This window comes from Eleutherodactylus coqui, chromosome 6 (assembly GCF_035609145.1).
Source record: "Eleutherodactylus coqui strain aEleCoq1 chromosome 6, aEleCoq1.hap1, whole genome shotgun sequence".
Taxonomy (NCBI): Eukaryota; Metazoa; Chordata; class Amphibia; order Anura; family Eleutherodactylidae; genus Eleutherodactylus; species Eleutherodactylus coqui.
Window position 1 is genome coordinate 30956258 of NC_089842.1, and position 17626 is coordinate 30973883.

Sequence of the window (17626 nt, forward strand, 5' to 3'; positions counted from 1 at the left end):
TGCCTATACTTTTACTACAGAAATGTTACTGGGGTCCACCTATACTCTTGCAACTGAAATTTTACAGGGGTTCACCTATACTTTTGGTACAGAAATGTTAGAGGGGTCTGCCTATACTTTTGTTACAAAAATGTTACTGGGGTCCGCCTATACTTTTGTTACAGAAATGTTACTGGGGTCTGCCTATACTTTTTCTACAGAAATGTTACTGGGGTCCACCTATACTCTTGCTATAGAAATGTTAATGGGGTTCGCCTATACTCTTGTTACGGAAATGTTACTGGGGTCCGCCTATACTCTTGCAATGAAAATGTTACTGGGGTTCGCCTATACTCTTGCTACAGAAATGTTACAGGGGTTTGCCTATACTTTTACTACAGAAATGTTACTGGGGTCTGCCTATGCTGTTACTACAGAAATGTTACTCGGCTCTGTCTATACTGTTACTACAGAAATGTTACTGGAGTCTGCCTATACCTTTACTACAGAAATGTTACTGGGGTCCACCTATACTTTGGCTACAGAATTGTTACTGGGGTCTGCCTATACTTTTTCTACTGAATGGTTTGCGAGGTTCGCTTATACTCTCGCTACAGAAATGTTACTGGGGTCTGCCTATACTCTTGCTACGAAAATGTTACAGCAGTCTGCCTATGCTGTGGGTGCACATAAACTTACCATTGCATAGTTTTACCTGCCTGGCACAAATACACTGACTGACTAGGGCAGAAATGTGGGCTGAGGCCGAGGTCCTTGGCAAGTTTAAACTCTGCCATGTTTGGGCACTCTGATGTCTTCTTTTGTAATACCATCTTTGTGCACATAGACAGCATAGGCAAGCCCAAGAAACTCAAAGACTTCCCATTGCGGTGTTGAGCTATCTGACACCTACACAGAATGAATTATGTGGGAATACATGGATTTTCCATTGCTATATAGCTCGCGGCACCTTGGGTCACACAAGGTGGAGGCTGGGACCAAGCCTGACCCTGGGCCCACTCACGTGCTTCCCACACAGAGCATTGCTGCATTGTGGAGAGGTGTAGAGGTGCTGGCACCTGAGTCCCCTTTATACCCACGTTTGCGGCTCCTGACAATTTTGTGACGGAGATGGCATGGGATTGGAATAATGATCTACGTCAATTTATCATCAATTCTCAACAGCATTGTGGGCTATCGCCCACACATTCAAAGAGGGTCGCTGCCTAGCCATGCCAACCCTCTGCAGTGTGTGTCTCCGGTTCCTCCTCATCCATTACGCACCTATAAATAGACATGAGGGTGGTGTGGCTGTGAAGTGAGTGTGTGGCATGAGGGCAGCTGAACGCTGCGCAGGGAAACTTTTGTGTGCGCTGTGGTCGCAGGGTCGTGCGGGAGGTTGGACAGCAATGCCAGCATGTAACCCAGGAGAAGAGGCAGCGGTGTCACCAACAGGCAGTGATTGTCCTTGGTTGCAGGTAGCGTGGTACTTAGCTAAGATGTACCAGCGTGTGTGCCTTGCTAATGAGGGTTTGTCTGCCCTGTTGGTAAGAATTAGGTCCAAGATAGTGGATCCCCTTGTTTTGTCTTCTACTTTCTGGAAGATGAAGTTGTCCACAAGAGCGGATAAGAATTTGTTGGATCCATTTCTTTTACCTGAGAGAGAAAGAAGTCAGTTGGATACATAGACAGATGTTAAATAAATAGAAATAGATATAGATAGATATTCTAATATTAAATCCAGCTCTACTTCTCAAAGTAAATATATAACATGCTTCAAGCCACTACTATGGACCTGTCATTTGCCTATTGTGGTATGGAGAATTGACATTACTGCAGTAAATATTTCTACCACTAGATGGCAGCTTTTAGTAGTGTATAATGTGTGACTGAAGTATTCTGGTGTAAATTAAACATTTTTGACACAAATCAATTTAGACAACGTTACTATTAATTTGCACCAAAAAGAACAAATGTTCCACCTCTCACTCTACTTTTGAAAAGAGGGCGTGGCTTGCTGCTTGGCCAGAATTCAGAGACATGTATGACTTGACTCTTTGAGAAGTCACAAAATTTTTTGCAATCCCACTCCATAGTTAGGTGGTGTACAAAGTGACTCCACATCTCTAGACATATTTAAAGATGAAACACATTTATCAACATTGTGCAGCATTTGATACATTTGTCAGATTTTAACCCATTAAGAATGTGTCCCTTTTTTTCATTTTCATTTTTTCCTCTCCGGTTTTAAAGAATCATATCTATTTTATTTACTCATTGGTGTAGAAGTCTAAGGGCTTGTTTTTTGCGGGACGAGTTGTATCTTTCAGTGGTACTGTTTAATGCTCCATATAATGTACTGAAAAACGTTTAAAAACTTCCAAGTGAAGTGAAATGGAAAAAAAAACAAAGTTCTGCCATTTTTGGGAAGGTCCTGTTTTTACGGTGTGCACACTGCAGCAAACATGACCTGATAACTTTAATCTATGGTTACCACAATACAGAATTTATATAGTTTTGTTTGTTTTTACTGTACTGCTTTTAATCCCTTCTCACTGCAGGGCATACATTTACATTCTGCAGCCTTAGGGCGCCCACCCACTGGCGATTTTTTTCCCTGCGAAATTCGCAGCATTTTTTTCTCTGCAGGGGTCTATGGGACTTGTAATGTTAAAATCGCGATCGCGCAAAATCGCGATTTCGCGGTAAATTGCGACTTTGCGCGATCGCGATTTTAACATTACAAGTCCCATAGACCCCTGCAGAGAAAAAAATGCTGCGAATTTCGCAGGGAAAAAAATCGCCAGTGGGTGGGCGCCCTTAGGGTATGGGAGATCACGCGTCAATCTCATATCATACATCACGGGCACCGGCTGTTTATTACAGTTAACACCTGCTGGCGAAAGCTCTGATCAGCCACATAGCTGGTCAAAGCTGTTAATCCTTTAGCGGCATTTAAGTCCCCCAAACAATGTTCTGGGGTCACATACGGCCCCCACGATGAGATCGCAGCCTCATGGCAGCTGGGGGCCTTCTGAAAGACCCCTGGTATGTCTTGGCAGAATGCCTATCAAGCCGTCCCCGTGGGGTGGCTTGATAGACTGTTTGCCTAATCGCAGTGTGATGTAATGCTATGGCATTACATCATACTGCATGAGCGATTAAAGCATCACAAGTTGTTGTCCCACCTGGGGACTAAAAAAAAAGTAATAAAAGTTTAATCACCCCCCTTTTGCCATATTTATAATAAAAGAATCTAAATCATAAAGTATTGGTGCATCCGTAAAAAACCCGATCTATCAAAGTAATGCATTATTTACCCCGCACAATAATTGTTGTCAGAAAAAAAAAAGAACGCCGGAAATGCACTTTTTCAGTCACCCTTTCTCCAAAAAAAATGCAGTAAAAAGCAGTCAAAAAGTTGTATGTATTCCAAAACGCTACTAACGGAAACTGCAGGACATCCTACAAAAAATGAGCGTTTACACATGTCGACGGAAAAATAAAAAAGTTATTGCGTCCAGAAGATGGCAGCAGAAAATAATAAAAAATATATAAATGTCTTTGAAAAAATATTAAAGTAGTACAGCAAAAAAAAACTACATAAGGTTGGTATGGTAGTAATTGTACTGACCCGTAGAATAAAGTTAGCATCTTATTTTTGTTGCAGATTATGCACTGTAGAAACAAGACGCACTAAAAGATGGCGGAACTTTCTTTTTAAAAAATTTTTTACCCCACTTCGAATTTTTTTTAAAGCTTTTCAGTACATTATATGGTACATTAAGTAGTACCATTGAAAAAACAACTCCTTCATACAGCGACGTCGATGGATAAATAAAGGAGCTATGATTTCTTAAAAAGGGGGAGGAAAAAACGAAAAAGGGGGAATATAAGGGCCGCGTCCTTAAGGGGTTAAAATATAATATATCTTTGGAAAAATATTACGTTATTTTCTGCCTCTATCATCCGAACACCATATATTTTTTATTTTCAGTCGACATAGTTGTGCGGGGGCTCATTTTTTGCGGGATGTCCTTTAGTTTCTATTGGTACCATATTGGAACACATTTGACTTTTTGATCGCTGCTTATTACATTTTTTCTTGGAGACAAGGTGACCAATAAAGCGCAATTCTGGCATTTCAGACTTCTATAGACACAGTGGTAGCAACAATGTTCCTGTGTGTTTTCATTTAGATTTTTTTAATTATAAATATGTAAAAAGTGGGTGTTAAAAAACTTTTTTTTACCGTTTTATATTTATTCGTGAATATAATTAGTAAAACTTTCTTAAACTAATTGTTACATTTTTTAATGTTCCTATTGGGGAAATGAACCTGCGGTGGTTTGATCGCTCACGCAGTATGATGTCATATTATAGTATCATATAATACTGCAATCTGACATGCAATCTATCAAACCACACCACAGCCATGGCTTCATAGGCCATCTGCAATGGCAGCTCTGTGAACTCGTGGGAGCTATTATGGACCCCTGAATATCACTCGGGCATTAAATGCAGCTGTCAGTATTGACAGTGGCATTTAATTGACATCAGCCATATCAGAATTGATAGGGGCCTTACACTAGAACCGCCATGGGGACAGATCTGTCCCCTTTCAAATTTGTTCTTCCTGACGTTTGTTTAATTTTTGATGCAGTGGACTAGTTTTTTGTAATTTTTCATCCTTTAGATTCTTCATCAATTTCCCAAAAATGTTGGGTCAGGGGGGCGAACCACCATAGATACACTTTTGTTCTCTTGACTTAATATTGCATTGTTTGGGATTTAATCTTGGTTTTAACCACATTTGTGGTTAGATTTCATTTTTTTTTTTTCGATTTTATGATAACATTTGGTCTTAAATACCACTAATTAGAAGAACGAGCAAGGGGCAAGGTAGGAAGCACTAACATGATTAACAACTCCTGTTAGCTTATCTTTGTAAATCGGAGCGATGTCTTGTTGTTTAGATATGCCTTCCCCCCCCCCCCCCTTCCCCTGTAATAACCATTAACCTGTAGGTACTGGGTGAACACTATTTTGTTACGTTAGAATTCCAGTAATTCTTTCTACGTGTTTTGCTCTGCTAAGTTTCCTTTTTGTTTTAGATTTAGTCACAAGAGGCCTCGACTTTTTCCTGTCTTATTTCCCTGACGGACCATGGTGGTATCTTAACATCTAGTTTCCCCATAAAACATGCCTATCTCCATCTCATCAATAAATGTTTAGGGGCTGAATAGCCCACACCCCCTATAAACAAAGTTTGTGCTGGTGCAAGGCCATGGGACTCCGGGTAGACGTATTCTTTGCACAGGAAACACACTTCCTGAAAGACAGACACTCCAAGTGTATGCAAATTTCCAAGCGTCAAACCCAGAAAAAAAGGAAGGAGGAGTCTTGATAGCCATAAGTCATTCAGTAGCTTTCTCCCAAAGGAATCTGTATGTAGACCCAATTGGACGCTTCATGATGTTGGTCTGCGAGTTAAATGCTGCGATATACACATTAGTAAATGTCTATTTTCCCCCTAAAAGACAAGCTAGGTTCTGCGCACATATTCTGAAAGAAATAGCCAAGATCCGCACTCTGGTATCGGAGGGGACTTTAACTCCGTCATAGACCAACGCCTAGACTCTACCACCAGCACCAGAACTCCGTTGCCTATCGCTCCGATCTTACACAGAGGGGAGCTGTATGATGCATGGAGAAGCCTCCATGGTTCAGAAAGGGACTACACCTTTCTTTCCCTACCCCACCCTTCTTACTCTATGATTGATATATTGTTGCTGCCAAGGGGGGTCTAGTGGGGGCCTCCCAGATCCAGATCGGAACCATGGTCAGACAATGACCCCATATCACCTGATGCTCCAGGACAAATTTAACCAGGCCCCATCCTTCCCATGGAGGCTTAATAAGTATATCGTTAGTCACCCTGAATATGACCAAACCCTTGAAAAATAGCTACAGTTGTTTTTTTTCAGTTAATGCAGGCTCGGTCCCCAATATTTTCTCAGTGTGGAATGCACACAAAGCCTCTTTGAGAGGCCTCTGCATAAAATACAGTGCCAGAGCTAAAAAAAGAGAAAGAGGAAGAATTAACTCTCCAGACAGACCAAATTAAACTCAGATTCCCTAAATAAGATTAAACCCAACCCCACAGAGAACAGAGGAACTATTTAAAATGCACACCAAGCTCCAAAGCCTACTGGCTGCTAAAATGACATTGCGTTCCAGAAGTTAAAAAAGTAATTCTACGCCCATGACAATTGAACGGGTGCTATGCTAGCAAAACAACTTAAGAGCTCAGAGCCAAGGACAGGATTAGATTGCTCTTAGGTGCAGACGGCCAAAAAATCATCCATCCCCAAAAGATTGTCAAGGTGTTAACAAATTCTTACTCCTCCCTCTTCATCAACATATAACAAATATACACCACCCCTGAGAGGAGGAAATCTTAGGTTTCATGCAACCGTCCAATGGTTATTATAGGAGGTAAGCTTCTCTTATGGCCCCACATCTGGTGTCGGTATTAAACGGAGCAATGGATGACGGCTTTTTCCCAGCTGAGATGCTGGAGACCTTGATTGTTACCATACCTAAACCAGGGAAGAAGAATACCTCCTCTACTAATATCCACCCCATCTCCCTGCTGAACACCGATGTTAAGATATATGCAAAAGTACTGAGCGACCCAACTGTTTGCCATCCTTCCTACATTAGTGGCAGTGGACCAGGTGGCGTTTGTTCAGCAGAGACAGGCCCTTGATGGTACCTGGAGATTTCTGGATCTGGTTGAAATCGCTAAGAGAGGTGAGATACCCGCTCTGCTCCTGGCCTTGTCTGTTGAGAAAGCCTTCGATCAGATACACTGGGGATACCTGAGCTCAACTCTAGAGAAATTTGGGTTCTCAGGGCCCATCAAATCGTCAATCCTTTCTCTGTATTTGGCACCATTTGCTAGAGTCTTTTCCTCGGTTTGTGTTTCCCCATCATTTTCCATCTCTAATGGCACTGGACAAGATTGCCCCCTATCGCCCTTAATATTCGCGCTCCTTATGGAGCCACTAGCAGAGCAGATTAAATGCAACAAGGACATGCAAGAGATTAAAATAGCTTCTTAGGAGCATAAGATAGGTCTCTATGTGGATGATGGGATTCTGGCAGTCACAAACCCCATTACTTCTCTCACACAGGCCCAAACCACCCTTGTCTGTTTCGGTACAGTCTCATACTATAAAGTGAACAACACAAAATCCCAGATGCTAAATGTTGGACTAGACACAAAGAGCAAAGACTAAGTGAACTATAACAAATTCCTTCCCATACGCCTAGAACGAAAACTCAATACCCTATCTAGGTATTAGCATTGCATGCCCTAGTTCCCTCACCTTTGGAAAAAATATTATCTACCACTCCTTAAATATATCTCCCAAATACAAAACAACTTTCACCAGCCATTTATTTCCCAGGCCGGGAGAATAGCAGCAGTCGAGATGATGATTCTGCAGTGCATCCTGTACATCTTTAGAAAAGTAGCGATCCCCATTCCAAATACCTTTCTGACTAAGCTCTATACTATAATTAATAAATTAATCTAGAGGGGAGGCCATGCCAGAATCAAATTCTCTTCCCTAGCAAAACCACATGAACTAGGCGTTATGGAGCCCCGGACATTAAAAGATACTTTGCTGCTGCTATACTAGACTAGATCAAACAGTGGTGGGTGGCTCCAACGGAGAAAAACTGGGCCTCCATAGAGGCTGCAGCCCTAGGCACCCCCCTGATATCCCTTACTGAGTTGAACCCCCCTCCCCCCCTGCTCCGCCACCACACGCCCTCCCGAGCCTTCAAATCTCGACATACATAAGGAAGCAACTGGTCTTCAAGTCTCCTGAGTTGGTTCTGGCCTTAGTCCTCCCTTTGCGCTTTCTCTATTATTTAGTTGCGGACTTTGATTTTGGGATTTGGGAAACAGTAGGCATTCAAAAAATAGGAGAACTGATGGACTTCCCCACGGTAAGCTAATCGTTCCAGCTACCAAGCAAACTAGCTTTTGCCCACCTGAGGTTGAAATATGCCTTCTAGATGTGCTGAAACCAGTGTTCCCCAAGGTGGCTTTCATCTTCTTCTCACTCTCTGCGAGCACTGCTAGAAGGATCTCCACATTTTAGGAGGACACCTTTGCTTTGAACTCTCAAAACAAATGCCCACAGATTAAGTTGTGGGAACTGAACATCAAGCAGCAATTCAGCATAAAAGCTTGGAAGCAAGCCCTCGCTTGGACTAAGAAAGTCTTGCACGGGGTCGCACATTGAAGAATCCTCACAGAAAATATTTCTGCGCTGGTACCTGACAAGACTAGCTACAATGAATGAAGATATCTCTGAGGTGTGCTGGAGAGGGTGTGGGGAGAGGGACATGTGTGGTGTGCATTCCCAGATATCTGCTCCTTCTGGAATGTAGTGTTCAACCTGTTACCGTGCGGCGGCTGCGGGTCCTCCCGGGGTGGGGGGCGCAGGGTCCCGTGGTCGGGGCGCGTCCCCCCGTTGTGGTCCAGCTGCCGGGGGCTGGTCGTCAATGTGCTGACGGGTCTGGGCGGCGCCGTGCGTGAGCGCACCTGTAGACAGCCCCATGCATTAGCACCTTTTAAATTGGTGCCGTGGGAGTAAGTGTCTCCCTCTCTCCGCCTCTGGGCGGAGGCTTGTGTTTTTAAGGCTGGCAGTGACCTGCATTCACTGCCTGTTATTTGGTTTCCTTCAGCGTGCTAGCATCCTGCCTCTGTTGGTCTCCAGCATTGTCAGCTTGTTCTGTCATATCTGCCAGGTTTTCCCATCTGCCTTGGTCTGCTTGTATTTTTCTGTTGGTTGTATCATCTGCCCATCCTGTCGGTATTCTACCTTGTTACATCTTGGTATGCCAGTGTCCTCTCTCGGTCCCTAGTAAGAGTAGGGACCGCCCAGTTGCCAGGAGTGGAGGCAAGTAGGCAGGGACAGGGGATTGCGGGTACGTTCTAGGGCAACCCGGGCCGGCGTACCAGTGGGTAGGATACGGTAACACAACCTCATTCATTCTGTGACACATCAGTTTGTGTCCCTAGACAGGCTGTCCCCTTTTTACTCAATTCTTACTTCTCACATTATTCTGGCAGTCGACTGTGGCTCCATCAACCACAGAGGTCATAAACTTGGTCAATCAAACATTTCACCTGGAGATTTACGCCTGCAGGTACATCAAGAATCCTTCCTGCCTGGCCTCATGGGCACCATGGATAGACTTTATGACCTCCAACGCCACTTAGGTGTGGTTCTCAAGGTTAGTGGACGGATAGACCGCTAGGGACCCCATGCGCTGGGTCCGCTAAACACAAGCTTGGCAGGGCTTTGCTGCACCCACCATAAGATAAAGCAATGCTACCCTCCTCTTTGTAAAATGCTGTTAAGACATCTGACAAAAAAATGTATGTGAACCTAAACTGCATACTCAGCCCTGGAAATGTACCTTGTTTTAAGTGTAAGGATTTAATATTAACCCTTTTCAATCCAATTTCCCTGCTAGCTGCACACTCTCCAGCACTTATTTGACTCGGAAAGTGGATTGTAGATTCCTAGGAATTCCTCATAATGAACTGCCATAATGATTTTGTTAGCAATTATTTGAGAATTAAATGGGAGTTAATATGTGCGACTATGTTACACTATATCAGTGATGGCAAACTTTTTAGAGACTGAGCGCCCAAACTACAACCCAAAACCCACTTATTTATAGCAAAGTGCCAACATGTCAGGGGGCGGGGCTTATCACAACATATGATTTTTACCTCCGTCATTATAAAAAGGACAGGGCCATTTCAAAATATGCAGGGAGGAACACCCTGTGTTTTTTTCTCTACTGGAGTACCATTGGTGTAGCTTTTGACTGGAAATTAGCTGCATACCCACAGCTGATTTCATACTTTGCAGCATTCCCCCTCACCTCCTCCATAGGCTTCCCATTGTCAGCACTCCCCGGCTTCCGGTGCCCAATAGTGTGTAGTGGCCTCACCAGACCAACAGCGCTGCACCTAACCAGGTCACTGGGAACCAAAAGCCGGGGAACGCTGACAGCAGGAAGTCTTATAGTATGAAATCAGCTGTGGGTATGTGGTTGATTTCCAGACAAAATATGCACCAATGGTACAGACTTTGACTGCTTTTTGTATGTGGAAATGCTGCGGAATTCGCCACGGAAATTTCTGCTGCAGTTATTCCGCAGCATTTCTGCCATGTGCAAACATACCCTAAGTCTGCTGAGGTATGCTGCCACGTGCAGAGTGGTCTCACTAGTAATAGTGTCCCCCACCGTGGCTTCACTAGTAATAGTGTCCCCACAGTGGCCTCACTAGTAATAGTGTCCCCCACACTGACATCACTAGTAATAGTGTCCCCTACAGTGATTTCACTAGTAATAGTGTCCCCCACAATGGCTTCACTAGTAATAGTGTCCCCCACAGTGGTCTCACTAGTAATAGTGTCCCCCACAGTGACTTCACTAGTAATAGTGTCCCCCACAGTGACTTCACTAGTAATAGTGTCCCCCACAGTGGCCTCACTAGTAATAGTGTCCCCCACAGTGGCCTCACTAGTAATAGTGTCCCCCACAGTGGCCTCACTAGTAATAGTGTCCCCACAGTGGCTTCACTAGTAATAGTGTCCCCCACAATGGCTTCACTAGTAATAGTGTCCCCCACAGTGGCTTCACTAGTAATAGTGTCCCCCACAGTGGCTTCACTAGTAATAGTGTCCCCCACAGTGACTTCACTAGTAATAGTGTCCCCCACAGTGGCCTCACTAGTAATAGTGTCCCCCACAGAGACCTCACAAGTAATAGTGTGTCCCACAGTGGCCTCACTAGTAATAGTGTCCCCCACTCTAGACCCCTCGGACAAAACCTATTTTGCAGTGGAGCACCCATCCCAAAAGGCATAACCCCACTATTTCCACAAGGACAGGTCCAAGGTCAGAAGGGAACCAGAGTACAGTAAACCAGGGACAAATAGAAACTGACAATAAATCAAAAATGAGAACACAGAATGCAAAACAAACGGAAACACATGAGCCAGACAACAGACAGGAGCACTGAGCAAGCTTACTTGATCAGGAAATATAATTAGCAACTTCCAGCCAGGAAGAGCTGGGTTATATAGGGAGTAGGAAGAAACTGATTGGCTGACAGAACTCTCAATCACCAGCCACTACATCAGCTAACAGCTGCAGATCTAATTAACCCTAGCTAGACAGGACCAAAGATATTAACCGTACCTACTCAAGATAAAACCCACAGTGGCAAAGGCGTGCTGGCAGTGACATGACGACTGGCTTGTTTCGAGCCTGCATGATGGACATTGATGCCATGGGTCTAGGACCAGCAGAATCACGTTGAGGGTTCTGTTTTGACTGGCAGCAGTGCTCTCACTATGATGGGCAGTCTTTAACCCACATAAGTCTTTGACTCCTCAATTTTTCAGCCACCTGCCTTAATTATCCCCACATCTACACAATCTACCTATTCATGCCCAGACAATAATAATGCCATGTGCCCCACATAGTAATAGTATCCCTTTTTTGTACTCCCTGTAAGCACCACACAGTAAGTGCCACTTTTAGTGCTCCTACACAGTAATGGTGTCACTTTTTATTCCCCCATTCAGAAATAATGCCCTCTTGGCCCCATTTAGTAGTATTAAAACCCCTCCTGGCCTGTGTTTAGTAATAATAGTTTAGTAGCCTCATCCTGGCCCCTTCTTACTAATTATGCACCTCCTGGCCCCCTTTTACTAATAATGCCCACTGGTCCACTTTTAGTAATAATGCAACTCCTGGCCCGCTTTTAGTAATAATGCCCCTCGAGGCCTCCTGTTAGTTATAATGCCCCCTCCTAGACCACTTTTAACAATGAACAACCTACTGGACTGCTTTTACTAATAATGCCCCACTTGGCCCCCTTTTAGTGATAATGTCCTTACTTCCTGGCCCTCTTTTAGTAAGAATGCCCCCCTGGACCCTGTTTAACAACAATGCCCCTTCTAGTCCCCATTTAGTAATAATGCTCCTCCTAGCCACCTTTTAGTAAAAATTTTCCCTCCAGGTCCCTGTTAGTAATAAAACCCCTTCTGGACCTTTTTAGAAATGAGTCTGGAATGGAGTTGCTCCTGGCAGGTCCTGCCATTAGCAACTCCACTAGACACTTCACTAAGGGCTGATTAGAATGGAGTTGCTCGTAATCGTGAAGCCACACCCCATCCTGTGACGTCATGCTGCTTCTGCACATGTCCCACACTGCCTTTGCATTGCGCTGTCACATGTACACTACGTCCAGTTATAGCACAACACGGAAGGTAGCATTGGACCTGCAAGGTGTGGACTGCAGAGGCCGGGAGCCAAGAGGAGAGACAGCTGAGTGGATGAGGTGTGGTTTTTTCCACTTCTGCAGCCAAAAAAATGTAGATCTGCCCCTGCACCAGCACCCAACCAATCAGGATTCTTCCCAATGGATTCAATGGCTAGTCTGCCCTTGGTTGTATTCTCTGACCCCCTTGGACCTTAATTAAGTGCATTTTGGAGATGGAAACCCACCCTGCTGTGATTTCAGAACGCCACACAGGTATAACCCCTGGAGTCATGGTTTGGGGGGCAACCAGTTATGAAAGCATGACTGAATTGGTGGTTGTTGAAGATAAAATGACTGCCCAAGAGTATGTTGACAAAGGGGTATGTCCTGCTGTCATACCCTTTATGACCACCATCCAAAATGGTATCTTCCAACAAATAATGCTCATCCACATATAGCAGCCATGACAAGACACATCTTGCAAAGTGTAATGACCATGGATTGGCCAGAAGGGTCCCCAGATTTATCCCTAATACAGCATGTGTGAGACGCCATAGGTTATGTATTAGGTCATATGGCCACCGACCACATACTATACAACAACTGACTGGAGAAGTCATGCAGACCCCAACAAGATATCCCAACACTTTCAATGCCTACAGGGATCCAAGAGTGCACAGGTGCTCATGGTGGGCACTTCTTACTGCAACTTGTACTGAACAGTAATAAACTTTGTCTGATTTATTGCAATTAACTACAATTTATTCTGGGTGACTCTGTACATCATGAAATTCCACCCAATCCTTCTGGGTGTATCTGTGTGTAATTGTTTCAATTTCACTAGTGTATCTCTTAAGATAGCAAAACATCTCCTCCAAATTTCCTCTTCATGACTGTAGAATAAAAGGAAAGATTTCTCGTTGCCTCTAAAGAAGTGGGCACAGAGGAAAAATCTGGGACTGATCTGATTCAAATATCAATTAAAACCCTACTTGGATGATCCCAACATTATGGATGATATATTAAGTGTGAAAATAAATGAAGCTGCCAATTTGGAACTAGAGAGAGAGAACAAAAATTAAAGAAGTGCTCCTTCAGCAAAATCACCAAAGTTAATGAAATGCAGGCTAGAATTACAACAATCCAACAAGGAGTGTCCACAGTAGATTCATCTGTTGCCCAAGTCACTCCGCCTATGCTGAAAACAAAACAAGTCTGAATTCCAGGGTCAAGGGTGACCAGGGAGGAGGTTGTGAAAGAACTGAGGACTGAGATAGCAGAAATGAAAAAGCTAACTCATGACTTCCCAACCACCAAGGTTTGCCGAATCCCAAGGAATTCCAAGAAGTAATCAAATATGTTAGGCATGTAAGGTATCAAACCAATGTAATGCTTCTTGCTATTGTTACAAGTGTGGCAAAGAAGGACATTATGATAGAGGATGTCCTGCACCGAGATTTATACAGTTAAAAGACAGAAGGTTACTTGTGAGGGACAACCACTAACTTTTCTTAAGCCCCATTTCCAACCAAAGCAAGTGTCATCTTCAAGTATAGAAACCAAAGAAAATGTGTTATTAGCAAATCATGAATAGTAAATGCACAAGTAACCTATACAGCCGTGGCTCACTCACAATTTTGAATACGGCCATCAATAAAGAATGGTATCTAAACATCTGCCAGGAACAACTTCCTCCGACCACCAAGAAACAATTTGGTGATGGGCAATGCTTTTTCCAGCATGATGGAGCACCAAGTCACAAGACAAAAGTGATAACTAAGTGGCTCCATGACCAAAGCATTGAAATCTTGGAAAACATGGAAACTCCAACCGAGAACCTGTGATCAATTCTCATAAAGTAGGTGATCAAAGAAAAACACAGAAATTGTGATAAACTCCAAGAACTTATTAGGAAGAATGGGTTGCCATCAGTCAGGATTTGGCCCATATAATCTGAAACCAGCATGCCAGGGCAAAGTGCAGAAGTCTCGAAAAATATGGGTCAACTCTGTAAATATTAAGTTTTTGCCTCAACTTGATGTATTTGTCAATAGAAGTTTAAAAACTTATGAAATACTTATAATTGTATTTCAGTAACCATAGAAACACCTGACAGGGCCGCAGTGGAATTTGGCCAGTGACTCTGCGTAATTGTCCAGATTCTTCATATTCTGTACTGCGAATGTATTGTCTGGTCCGCCAGCGCACATGCACAGTACAGATTATGCCGCGCTGTCATTGGTTGATGACGCGGATTCCGCAACCTTTCCGCAATGAAGAATTCGTAACGGGCCTCAAGTCACACGGCTTCCATTGACTTCCATGGAAGCCATGTGCACGATATCCGCCTAAAAATAGAGCATGCTGCGAATTTTCCCCTGCGAGCGGAAATTCACAATTGATTTCAACTCATGGGCAGGAAAAAACGCTTTTCCCTAGCATGCTATGGCAGGTATCTGCTGCGGAATCTGGAGGTGGGCGCCCGCTCCGGAGTCCGCAGTGCAAATCCTGCCGTGTGCAGGCGGCCTAAGAGTTCTAAAAAGAAACAAACTTTTTGAAAACCAAAATTTGTATCAGTCTCAAAACTTTTGCCAATGAATGTAGAAATATGAATATTTAAGTCAAAGAAAAGTCAATTTAATAGAGAAAAAAATGTGTCATCCTAAATATTGTTCCTGTTTAGGGCTCAATCAGACGGGCGTTTTTATGTGCGTATGTTACCTGCATTTACGATCCGCATGTATTTAGAATCAATGCTTTTAAATGGCAGCGGTCATATGCCCGATATTTACCTGTGCACAAAAATGCACAGCGGTAAATATAGGGCAGCGGATTTTAAAACGCAGGTAACTGCGTTTTTTGGATGACACATTCAGGGGTTTTACCTTGCGCTCAATGGCGCCGGCGGCAGCAGCGCTGCCCCAATTGAGAACATACAGTGAAGATCACCTATCAGCCGGCGTCTGTATCCCCGGCACAATGCTGTCCCCGGCGGTGCGGCCAGCTGCTGCACTCTTCTCCCCGCTGTCTTCTCCCTTGCTTGCTTTTGAAATCCCTGCCGTCAGCGCTGTGATTGGATCGAGCGCCGGCCAAACACAGCCGGTGCTCGATAAACCAATCACAGGCATTCAGAATGACATCACTGAATGACTGTGATTGGTTTATCGAGCACTGTGGCTGTGATTGGCCAGCGCTCGATCCAATCACAGCGCTGACGGCAGGGATTTTAAAAGCAAGCCAGGGAGAAGACAGTGGGAAGAAGACTGCAGCAGCTGGCCACACCGCCGGGGACACAGATGCCGGCTGATAGGTGAGTATTGCTTTTATCATATCTATCTATCTATCTATCTATCTATCTATCTATCTATCTATCTATCTATCTATCTATCTATCTATCTATCTATCTATCAATCTATCTATCTATCTATCTATCTATCTGCTATCTATCTATCTATCTATCTATCTATCTATCTCTTATCTATCTATCTATCATCAGAGAAATTAGAAATTAATAGATTCTTATTATATAAATATATGTTATATCAATATATATATATATATATATATATATATATATATATATATATATATATTTACAGGATAATTACATTTTCCTTATGTGAAACATTCATAATACACGTTTAATTTAAAAAACAATTACTAATAAAATCATGACAGATCATTTTTATGTGTTTTTGTAATTCCAAGGAATTCATAATGCGCTTTCCCACCCAAAATAAATAAGAGCTGTGTGGGTGGCAGGGAAGTTGGATTGGAAAGGGTTCTGGATTAGAAGACCACCTTGGATTTGTTTCACCTGGAAAAGGAGTCATGCAGCATGTATGGACATTGCATTCTTTATTTCAAATTTTTGTATGTAGTTTCAAGTATTTGTGATACTCCATAAAGTATTTCGCTTTTACACTTCATGCTTTTATTTGGTGCTATATTTGTATGTACATAGGGAAGATATAACCATATACTGCCGTTTTTTGTTTGTGATTTACGCCACAAAAAAGCACATCTTCAGAATTGCAGAATTGCTGATTTTTTTGGTCTCCCCGTTGCCAAGAAAAAAATCAATAAAAAGCTATCAAGAGGTCGCATGTATTCCAAAATGGTACCAGTAGAAACTACAGGATGTTCAGCAAAAAACGAGTCTGCACACAGCTACATTGATGGAAAAATTAAAATATTATGGCCGTCAGAAGATGGCCGCAAAAATATATATAAAATATCTTCCATCCTACCTCATCGGGCTCAAGGACAACTCTATCTGTGTACTGGAGGACACATTATATGCCACAACAGTTTTCTTTAAAGCTTTAAGTCTCAGGAGCTCAGCGGCGAAGAAAGATTTGGCCAGCGACCTAGTCAGGCCTACCACAGCCTTCCATCCGCGGCCTAGATTTACAGGCCCAACACCCAGCGACAGAGGGAGATGCTCACCCTCAGAGGAGATCGACAAGAAAGGAGCCGCGCACACCATTCCTGTAGGTAAGGTGAGCGCCCATAGACTTCTGTGAAGCCCAGCTGCACATTCTTTCCTGACGCTTGTTTACGCCGGTGGCGCCCGGCTTCAGAGAACTCACTGCTTCAGAGGGTCTGCTTAGCAGCTATCGCAAACAACCCTGCCAGGCCAAGAAGCGCAGCTCAGTGGGAAGACCAAAGTACTCAGAGTTCCACCCAGCCTGACAGGCCCCATTACTGATACAGCAGCAAGTGTTTACCTCGAGCTGCAGTAAGGGCTTCTTGTGCTGATCCTGTAGTCTCTGCCATTTCCTGAATGCCCGTGGAGTTGGTCCAGTCCTCAGAACTGGCGGCCCACACGGCCGGGAGCAGGGCCTAGTCAGCGCAGGACACTGGGGCCTTTGCAGTCTGGCAAAGCCCACGAAGCTGGGGCCTAGATTTACAAAGCATCCCTGTGCAAGATATTGCAAGAACGCCAGCGAGATTTGACCCCGTGAGATGACTGGTGTGATCCTCCCAGGACACCAGAAAAGCCAGGTGAGGTGGTGATTCGGGGAGGTGGAGAGAATCCCCTGTCACGCCTTTCTCCTGAGATCTGTGGTACTACAGGTTCTTTGGAGCTTTCCTGCTCAGGTGTGGGGGATTGTGCTGGCTGGGCATGTGGGTGTCTCTAGTCACCAATCACTCTAGGTTAGTACACATATAAGCTGTCTTCCCAGGTGTGGGTGTGTTCTCTGTTCTCCTTCTCTCTCTGTGTTGTGTGAGCAGGTTCTATCTGTGGGGCCTGTTTACTCACCGATCCATC

The 17626-nt window shown here is 43.8% G+C and overlaps 1 protein-coding gene across 1 annotated transcript in view; it reads right to left on the reverse strand.

Annotated features, from left to right (window-relative positions):
- LOC136632002 (phospholipase A2 inhibitor and Ly6/PLAUR domain-containing protein-like) overlaps nucleotides 1-17146 on the reverse strand; it is a 69291-nt gene extending 52145 nt beyond the window's left edge. The window contains exon 1 of the mRNA XM_066606534.1: nucleotides 17082-17146. Within this exon, the coding sequence (XP_066462631.1) occupies nucleotides 17082-17130 (49 nt within the window). The 5' untranslated portion in view covers nucleotides 17131-17146. The remainder of the gene's footprint in view (nucleotides 1-17081) is intronic.
- Between the last annotated feature and the right edge of the window lie 480 nt (nucleotides 17147-17626).